The 10,604-nt window shown below is 52.4% G+C and overlaps 1 protein-coding gene across 1 annotated transcript in view; it reads right to left on the bottom strand.

Annotated features, from left to right (window-relative positions):
• The window catches only part of Atg1 (serine/threonine-protein kinase unc-51-like protein Atg1), a 186,405-nt gene that overhangs the window by 103,828 nt on the left and 71,973 nt on the right, over window positions 1-10,604 (bottom strand). The window contains exons 3-4 of the mRNA XM_065424417.2: window positions 6,098-6,148; window positions 3,529-3,561 (exon numbers count right to left, since the gene is read on the bottom strand). Coding sequence (XP_065280489.1) covers window positions 3,529-3,561; window positions 6,098-6,148 — 84 coding nt within the window. The remainder of the gene's footprint in view (window positions 1-3,528; window positions 3,562-6,097; window positions 6,149-10,604) is intronic.

Below are 10,604 nucleotides of genomic sequence, written 5' to 3'. Positions count from 1 at the left end.
TAGAATTTTTATTGGTACTAATAACATGAAACAATAGGAAGACCACAGCCGGAGTTAAGGTACCTATTTTACTTTATGGATTTCCAAAGGAAGTCCCAGAAGCGCGAGAAAATTCCAACCAGTAACCCTTCCCGCACAGCGAATCCTCCTTACCTGCACAACTAAAAAGGAAAGTATGCAAGAAGCTAACTGCTCGAAAACCTCAGATACGGGTGTTTCTAAACAAACGGCTGCGCCACGCGTTCTATTCGTCAAAGGTTTCTGTGTGGCAGCTTAGTCCTTCATTGTAACAATGGTTAGCCTTAATCAATTAACCTCGAAAGCGCGAAATGAGGAAAAATCGTCGCAGGTGGACCTCGCCGAAGCCGAGCTTCTGCGGAGACACGCCCAGCTACCAGCGATCCTAAACCACTAAATGTGCGGACGAGCCCTGCAAACAGCGATGCAAAGTGTTTCCGCGTGAACGATAGGGATCAAAAAGTGGAATACTGTCAAAAATTTCGAAAAACGAAGCTTCCTTCCTGCACGTACTGTCACGTGCAACAGTAGCAGACCCACAACATTTTTCGAAGCGCAATTGGTCCTCGCTTGAGGGAGCAGTTACCGATAATTCCCGCTTAAGGCGCAGCCGTACATCTGAGAAAACATGCCTCAAGTAAGAAACAACGGCGACATCCTTGCTACAAGCAGCGAGAACTGAGGTCGAGGAAGGTCCGTTACCTTTGCCCGCAAGGGACGAACGAGGAGACGGCGAACCAAAGGGCCGTACTATTTTTGTTGGCCACACGAAGCCAACAGACAATGACGCCAATGAAGAAACCGTACGAACCATACGAAGCCAATGGAGCGACCAGATCAAGAAGCGGACAACGAAGCCCCGGTTCTTGATGTCTCGCTTCGTATGTCTGTGCCGATACAGTTAAGATAGCTGAAGCAGACGGCGGAATGGGATTACGAAGCGGCGAAGTCGGCGCGTGCACGCGGGGTTATGCACACACGCGCGCGCTTAACCTTGTACAGCATGGGGCGCCGCAGGTGCGGCGCTCACACTTCCACCAGCCGCCTCGACCGCGAGCGGTGCGGTAAAGGCGAGGCACGACAGCTGGTGCTTTCCGCCAGTTATGACACACGCTATTACGCGTCCGACCCGCTGCGATGATGCAATAAGCGCACCGTCGACGCACGTGGGTCTCGCTCGCGAGTGACGCCCACGCTCGTTTCTATAGGCACGACGAGCCGAAACCGCTCCCTTACAGCGAAGGAGCGGTATAACCGGGAAGGTAGGGGGGGGGGGGGAGCACGCACTTTCCTCTGCAACGAAGCCGCTTATAGCCAAATGAGCTTATCACGAACACTTTTGCTTCTCTGTTGCATAATTGAGTATAACGCGCCGCCGCAATTCCCCACTCTTGCTGTAATCGCAGAGCCAAATTTCGACAGGCACGATCGGCGGATCGACACTGCCGCGTCAGATTCTTTACGGCTTGCCAAGGAGCAATCGGCTCGAAATGATGCAGGCTACTCGATACGTTTGTCTCTGCAACGCCCCCCCCTCCCCCCCCTCCCTAAAGAATAACGAAAGAAAGGAAAGACGTCAACGTGAATCGCCTCGACTAGCTCTTTACCGAAGCGCCTCCCATACGCCGAGGTCGCGCGTGACCGCTCGCGACAGGAACACGTAAACCCCAAACTCGGACCCGCACTCGTGCGGAACGCTGCCAGGACCCGACGCTGCGCCGGGCGGACCGAGGCATAGCAGATAGCGTCCTCGATTACCTTGCCCCGGGATTGCCCCGAAACCAAAAAGGTGCGCTTTGCACCGCGGTGGTGGCGCACTGCGGAGGGTCAACATCGAGGGCAAAACTGCACCCCGTGCAGGGTGCTTGCATGCAGCGCCACTTTAGCCCTGGCGCGCAAAACGTGCGCGAACACACGCGCGCGCACATTTTATTGTTTGCAGGTGCTGAGCATCCGCGGCAAGCGCTCGAACCTTGTCAAACGGCGTGCTCCGACATACCTGGTTGCAAGCAAACACCAATGGATATTATAATTAATCCTGACGACCCGTTCAACGAACCTGTCCACTTTCGGCCGCTCTTCACCACATTGTTTTTGGACGAGGTCGATCAGCATGTACGTCGTCTTCGCTGCCAGACGAACTTGAACAAAGCTCATCGATTGCGGCAACTACCAGCGCTTCCTTTCTCATTGCGGACATCTCCACTAGCTAACTCCGTCAACTCCGTTGCAACTGCAGCTATCGGGCCAGAGCGTCTGCGGTTCTGCAGTCGGCTGTGCGCGCGCGTGTCGCGCGTCCCGCAGTGCTTGCTGGGATTGCACCCCGGCGCACCGCCGATTTTCTCGGTGCGAGACGGGGCAACGGAAAACCGCTCCATCAGTGTGCGCTTCCGGTGCTCGGGGATGGTCGGTGCGCGCCGGTGCGGTTGATCGAGGATCAAAGTGCGCACCAAGGCGCCCCGGTGCGCACCGGTGCAGGTGATCGAGGACGCTAGGAGTCACCTGAACTCTCACCGACCCGTCCCGGTCGATGAGACGCCGAAAGTCATTCGGATGCAAGCCTGCAACGCCGCGACCTCTGCACATGCACGCAGATAACGAGCGGCGCCGCAGGGCGTGCGCTAGGCTAACGCCAGCAGCAGAATAACAGAGTGTGCACACGAACACTTGGTGGCATGTTGCGCAACGTTATCGGCCTTTTCGTGAGGGAAAAAAGAAAAAAAAAACGCCAGAAACGTTCTACGGAGACTAGCGAGCAAATGAGTGCGCGCCAAATGCATGAGCACCCGTCCCAACAGTGCAGAAAGCAGTACAAAAGCAGAGCTTAAGTGCAGGCGTCATTAGCGTCACGTAAAATTCAAACGCACTCAGTCGCTATAATAATCTGAACAAGAAGGAGAGGGGGGGGGCACTGAAAGTGAGCGCGCGATTTACCTTCCACCATGCGATTCCATTATTTACTTTTCTTTACGCATCGCATTTCCGTGGCTTCCGAACGAGGCGCAGCGGGACCAATGGCGGGCCAAAAAAGGGCCTGCCGGCACAAATGATCCGGAACAAACAGTGACTGCAGCGAACTGGCGCAATAAATAGCATAAAGAGCGGGAGATAAAACTCGCTAAAAGCTCTGGAAATCGTCGTCCTCCCCTCCAGCCCTTCTCGCAACAACGCTATCGCGCGCATGTGGCTCGCGACACGCTCGGATACGGTGTGTGCACTTTCCGGAAGTGCGCCGAAGCCCCGTCGGGCGCGCATATATTTGGGGTCGCGTAACCGCCAAAGTCGTCAGCTGCGTTCACACAGGCGCAAATGAGTTGTCGCACGCGCGAGGTTGGCGACGCACGCGGGAAGCAGCGAGCGACGATTTTAGTCAAGCACCCCGTCGCAATTTTTGTATACAGCTTTTTTTTTCTTTTTTTTTTACACCGCCCACGTTCACAGTATTGCACGTGCGAGCGGCACGTGCGAGTAGGCGTCGCACGTGCGAGCGCTGAACGAAGAGCGACTTACCTCCATGACGAGATGAACATGGTGGGCAGTTTCCTACAACAAAAAGGAGAAAGGGGTTGTGTGAGGTTAAAGCTCAGAAAGTTTGCGTGCAGTTTCCGCAGAAGAGCGGCTAGCAGCTATGGGCAACCAGCGCCGAAGCTTCGCCTGCCAACAGCAGAACCGTAAAACACGGCCTAGCGAGCGGTGGCAACAGTTTTCAGCAGCACATACTGCGACTTCGTATCTCGAGACACTTTTCACGGCTCCTCCCATGACAGGAAACCGACGAGCTAGTACGCAGCAGCGCATGCGCTCAGCGCAACGCCTATGGCATGGCTGGGCGCATCGGGCTAAGCAAGCCTTAAATACAAGCGCGCGCCTATTATCGTTAAATGTGTTGTGCCATCTTCGTAGACGCCTTACCGGACGGTGTCAGCATATTTTACTTCCACACTAAAACTGTCGTAGCGCCCTCTTGCCAACGCTGGTTCCCCATACACGGCGCCTCTCGCGTCACCTGTTAGTTACTTCGTTTTTTTTTTGTGTACGTTTTTTTTTGTTCCCCTCTGTGGGCTATATTCTCTGCTCGATATAGCCTTGCATCCGTTACTTTCACGAGAAAACAAAAGCAGAATTAGAAAAAGAAAGCGCCATTTATATGCACTCGCGTTTCATCAAGCCCACAGGAGAGCGGTTATATAAAAGACACATTGTGCAGCGCAAAGGCCTTGATTTACAATTATACCGAGTATCACGCTCTCGACGAAAAATCGCAACGCAACCCGAGTGATTTCTGGTTCCTGGGAACACCGAAGGCACCACACCTTCTCGACACCCCTTCGCCGTAGCGACACTTCCGGGCCAATCCCGCGCAAGGAAACACGACGCAATTCAAGAAGCCGGCGCGAGACACCGCGAGCATTTCCTTTGCACGTTTGTTCCCTTCGCTTCTGTGCAACACGAGGTTCGCCGGTTATTTCCGCGACGCGCGCTCACTGTCGCCTCTGTGCTGCCGCACGATGCTCCGACGACCACGGGGCACGAATTGGCCGGTTTACCAGCTGCGTAGCGCCGGACGGAGGACGCCTGCAATGTGCCAAGGAGCTCGCAAAGGTAACACTTACGACGCCAGAAGAAACAAGATGAAATACACGGAGAAAATTTGCGCTGCGACGTGTCTCGGAAAACTGAACACGTACGAGGCGCAAGAACGCGAGGCACACACACAAGGAGCTCATGCTACCGCGGCCGGCTGACGGCTCATTCGGCGACTGCGGCAAAGGACAGCCCGCCGAACTCTAGAGAAAGACATTTCCCTAAACCCACACAAAATGAGAACAATCGTTTGTTACAATTTTTTTGAGCTAGTAGGAGACACGCTCAGACGTGTAACGTGATTACGTTGTTATCTCAGTTTTCCTGTTTCTTATTCAACTGCGGCCGCAAATCAATGACATGGGCCCGGAATGTGCCACGAAGCAAAGTCCGCCCGTCGTGAGCAAAAGTATACGGACCATGGATTGCAAGACGTTTCCAGTGCACTGAACTGCAGTTTGCGCACGTCAATTACAAATAAATTTCAGTTTTATCGGCGATCCTGTGGGCCGCATGCTTCTGCTCGCGCGTATCCGTGCATCGCGTCCTTGTAAGTGTTTGTTACCTCCTCAGCAGAATAATTAAGGATTAGTACAGGCGACCGAAATTTCTTGGCGCATGGAGTTACCGGAACACTGCGTCAGCGACACCGCGCATGCGCGGAACCGTACCCGGCCCGGGTTACTTATGAGCACGGCAGACCCGACAGCTTCCGCAAACGCCGCGTCCGCCTTTTCCAGACAACGTGCCCCGATAGGCGAGCACCTGCTCAACCGGGGCTGAATGCACGGGCTAGTTCAAACATCCGAGGCTTTTTCTATGGAACTGCAACGGCGCAACGTACGTCATCAGACTACGAGATGACAACAATTTAAAATTGACAAAGAAACGCACAAAGTGACCTCTCTTTCTTTTCACTATTCCTCGTGCCATAGCATTCCATCAACACAACTGTTCTCACGCGAGAGACGGAGAAAAGAAAGCAGGTATTGCCATAGAGAATCCTCTTTTTTTTTTTTAATGTCTGAATTCCCATAAGCCCGGGCTCGATTAAATGTTCGAGTATACTCGCAGTGACCGTGTACGAGACTAGTACTAGTTTCATACCACGTACTAGTTTCGTACACGGTCACTGTGAGCGAAAAGAACTACCGAACGTATTCGGAACACAGGTGCGCCACCCTGCAATCGAACTACATTGCAGGGTATAGGACACGCATGTTCCGGATACACTCGGCGGTTCAATTTACCTTGCGCGTATTATTTGTCTTTTTGACGCTTGCGGGTGTTCTTTCGCGCGCAACCTTCCCTCTTACCCCTTGATCTTACATATAACGCCCCACCGCCGAACAAAATTAATCGTTGAAGCCCTTTTCGTCCGTTCGTGTACAGGATTTTGTCTTCGTGGTCAAGTTGCACATCCTTGAAGCGACACAGAATACGTGTAATTCTCGATAAAAGAGAGAGAGAGAGGAAAAATGAGATGGCAGCCCACCTTGCAGTCGAGCAGGGCGACCACGTTTTCGTGATGCAGCTCGGACAGCTCCTGCGCAGGGAAAATAAAAAAAAACACGCAATGAGAGGGCGGCCGGCACGGGCGAAATCCGTGTCAGACGCTCACAAAAGGCGCCAGTGCACATACGTCGAGGAAGGCATCCGCGCGTGCTCACGCGGCGCCCACCGAATAGCGCCGCTTCTTCGGCCAGCGCGTGGACCGGCGCGGTTTCACGTGTTACGCAACAATGCCCCGCCACCCGGCCGCCGTAAAAGGATGTCATCGAAATGCGTGCCGGAGCACGCTGCGCGTGCGGCCGGTATACACAGGCGGCGTACGAAAGAAAGACCCTCCCCAACGTACAAACTTAACCAGCGTGCCGCGTGACTGCAATATATGCTGCCGCATGCACTGCCGTTTCCTTACTTTTTTTTTTAAGTACACGGCGATCGCCGGAAACGCGAACTCGACCCGGCACAATCCTTGCGCGTGACACACATCTGCGGATCGAAGCAAGAGCACGCTTACACACGCGCTGCGCAACCTTCTGGGGGGAGCCCCGGAGAAGATATATATATATATATATATATATATATATATATATATATATATATATATATATATATATATATATATATATAAGTGAGTACGACGTACGTTGGAGATTTGCAGAGTATATTTCCCTGACGTTTCGGCCGGTGGACCAGCCTTAGCCTTTGTCGAAGTGACACTTCGATATCACTTTGACAAAGGCTGGTCCACCAGCCGAAACGTCGGTGAAATATACTGTGCAAATCCAACGTACGTCGTACTCTCTTCTTCATTTTACTACCGGGGCCAGAGTGATTTCCTCAGCCACACACACACACACACACACACACACACACACACATATATATATATATATATATATAAAGCACTCGCGATACCACCAAGGCCCCTCGCACACCACTTGGCCTCTCCGTATGCATCCCAGATTTCAGAAAGGAGCGAGGCCTCGCACAACTAGGAATGAATTTGAACTTGAATGAATTTGAATGAACGCGAGCACTTGCTCGAACATTGCGCAGCTCAAGTCGGGAACTGGACGTTTTGAGAAGTCCGGGAAGCGCTTAAGACACCTGAGCATTGTTACGTTCGACCTGCGGGGGCTGGCGATCTTCGGGGAAGCGACCGTCGAAACCTGCCCGGCCTGCGAAACCTGCGGCGACTCGCTTTGTAAGGACTCCTGGAACTCCTGGAAGGAGATGTTTTGCGGTGCGGTCTCACGGGCACCAGAAGAGGTCAGCTCTGGGATCAAAGAGGCGCCTGCTCGGGGGTCAAGACCTCTGTCTGCGAGAACCCTCTCACTTCGATGTGTTCAGTGAAACCGGTGCGGAAGTGATTGCGTAAACCCTCTCCCTGAAAGGGACGCTTGTCTTTGGACGCTCCGAATCGGTCGAAGGCTGAACGGCCGTTTTCCCTCACCTAGGGATCTAGGGAGGACAGAGTGCTTATAAGCAGCTGGTGCGCGGCTGCTGGGGGTGCATTCTCTTGCAGTCATGCTAGACTGATGAACTCTAACGTTCTCCATGTAGATACTGTAAATAAATCACATATTCCTCGTTCTCGATCAGAACAAGTCCTTCCCTTCAACAACGTCCTTAGCGTGGATGAGTTGGACGACGGCATGGGCCAGCTACCATCTATTTAATGCCCGCCCCAAACCTTACATCATACCAACATGCCAGACTTGCACGGGCGTAGAGCATTATGAGGTATTAAATATACATAAAATAAATAATGATAAACCAGTCTAGACGGGTGAAGTATTCTTTAAAAACTCAACTTTCGCTAATGTCGTTGTCAGAGGTTGAGTATTAGAGCAGAAAAAAGTCAAATTTCCTTTTCCTTGCCTTTTTTTTTGTTTTCGCCGAATGTGCAACCCCGGTTCGTGAGCAAAATGTCACAATTCGAAAGTGTATTTTTGTATATTTCGGTCATTTTGGGACAGTAAAAGCTTTCGAAACTTGCGAAGTTCTGCTTATGGCTCCTCAAGAATACAATGTAGTCCAGCGTTACCGACAAAACATTAATTATAGGCCCGAGCCATCAAAATCCACGACGTCACTGCTAATGATGCGGGAACTTCAAGGCGGCCAGGGGGGGGGGGGGGGGCGAGGGCGTAATACCGCTTACCGTTTTATTTCCTGGATTATCCATCCCCATCTAGAGATAAAGAGTCACCGTTTCTGGTATTGTAGAACTGCGACGTACTCTTACAGCTGAAATTTGTTTTCTTGTGCTTCGGTGTCCCTCGAAGTAACTTACAAGCAAAGCGCCAAACAACAAACAGGTGGATCGCTCTCCTTAAGGAAAAAAGGAATGACTAAAATGCGGTCAAAATAAGACCAGACTGTGGCGTTTCACCCTGCAAACCAATACGCGGTCTGCAAGGGGCCGTGTAGTTGGCGGCTGCAGAATAATTTCGGCAACCAGGGGTTTAACGTGCACCCCGAAAACGGCAGTCTTCTCGCATTGAGATCCCTGTCGGACTGCCGCAGCGTGGCGGGTGAGGGAATTAAATGCGCTGCTGTTTATGATCCTTTGACTGTCCCCCGATTTACGCTTCGATCAGCACTGTCCTATATAGACACGCAGCCTGCAGAGAAAACGTCAGCCCCAGAGGCGCTTTCAATCAAAGCACTAAAAGACCGCCAGTCAAGATCGAACCAAGCCACCCACAAAAGCTGAAGCTGCTAAAGACAGGCCACATCATTAGAGCTCGGCACGTCATCGGTTCCTTATTTTGTTGGACTTTTCTTTGTTGTTTACTTTCCTACCGATCCTTCACTTCCTGCTTATCAAATGGTTCGCCCCCCCCCCCCTCCTAGCCCCCTTCATGTCTGCTCTCCATGGAAGCTCACTCGCACAATTTTCATCCCTTATAAAAAGAATATGGCTGAGACGAGCCTTTTATCCCTCCCCCCTTTTTATTGCCCTCTCTCCTCGTGAGCGCCATCAGCCGACGGCAGCGCCATCCCGGCGGACCGTACATAGCCCGTCTGCCGACGAAACGAGCGACCAGCGAATTTCTCGGAATCCTTTTGCCACCAAACTCCGGGAGGGAGGGAGGGCGGCGGTGCCGAGAAAGTAGCGCGATCGTCGTCTACACCCCGCTTGCTGACGCACGCGGAAGAGCCCGGGAGATTCACTCGGCGACATGCTATATAGGGCGATGCCGACGGTGCCTGCACTGCCGGCTGGATGCTGTGCAGGCAGCGACAGAGCGCGCCTGCGCGCATACCTGACGGAAAGGACCGAAAATGGCGAGGGGCGACAGACACACAGAGGCATTGTTTCAGCCTGCGCGCTTCCGCGTCCCACACTGTTGTCAGCAAGACAAAGCGCGACGCACTTGCAGCTCGCGCTTGAAACACGCCCGCGAACTCGACGCTCTCGAGACTCGATGCGTCGTTTCGATAATTTGTACCAAAGGGGTAAACAAAGAAAGAAGATACGAGGAGGTCAACGGAGATCAACGAGCGCATATTTTTTTTTTAGGACGAGGAGCGAGATATACCGAAACGAGTAGATGGGACAACGCTTGCTCTGCACGAGCGGTGTATGTACTTTCAATGGCAAAGCAGTTCGCTTCCGCTCACTGTCCACACCGCTGCTATATCTCGGTCATCGTAACGAAATTCCACGCTCGTACGTCTTCATAGCATAACGGGAACCGACTGCAGCCCGACGAAGAATTACAGGCTCTACGAGAACAGGGACACGCTCGCTCGCTGGCGTTCAATGCGGCGAGCTTAATTCGCTGGCCGGCCGCGGAAGCTGATTGCGACGAGAACGGCGGACGGTAGAAAAAACAAAAAACGAAACAATGAGGATGCTTTCAAACGGGAGTTGTGGAAGCCAAACATTAACGAGCGATGACCACGTAAGTCTTCCTGACCACAAAACGTGCGACGTGCTCAACTTGTGTCGACAGAAACGCTGGCGCGCCACTAACTCCCAGACAGGCCATTCTATACGATGCACGAGCGAGAGCATTGACGCAAACACTGGTTCCCTCGCACAGCGTTGTTACTCACAATGGTAAGGATCAAACAAAGGGCCCAATCGTGTCACGCAACGTTACCAGTACATCAGTGGCGAATTAACAGCGCAATGGCGGGACAACAGTTGAAGGAAGCGGCGTCGACTACCAACTGGCCATTTTATTGTGGCGACCGTACTATATTGTGATTGGGCGTCAAATATATAGATGAAAGGCGAAGCACGATTAATAAACATCCTATTGACAGAGACGACCTAAGTGGCTGAATACACGCAACGTCCCGAAGATCGTCTTCCTCGTCGTTAGTCCGAGGTGGCTCGTCACAATATACTATGCCGATCACCAACCAATCAGCGAGAGACACAACCAGGAAAAGGAAAAGCCAATCGGCGACATTTTACAAGTGCCGTGAACAATGAACGACAAACGGTAACCCCGAAGGTCTTGAGTCTTGTACAG

This window comes from Dermacentor albipictus, chromosome 2 (assembly GCF_038994185.2).
Source record: "Dermacentor albipictus isolate Rhodes 1998 colony chromosome 2, USDA_Dalb.pri_finalv2, whole genome shotgun sequence".
Lineage (NCBI taxonomy): Eukaryota > Metazoa > Arthropoda > Arachnida > Ixodida > Ixodidae > Dermacentor > Dermacentor albipictus.
Note: the sequence above shows the minus strand (reverse complement) of the source record. Positions and strands in the feature narration are given on the sequence as shown.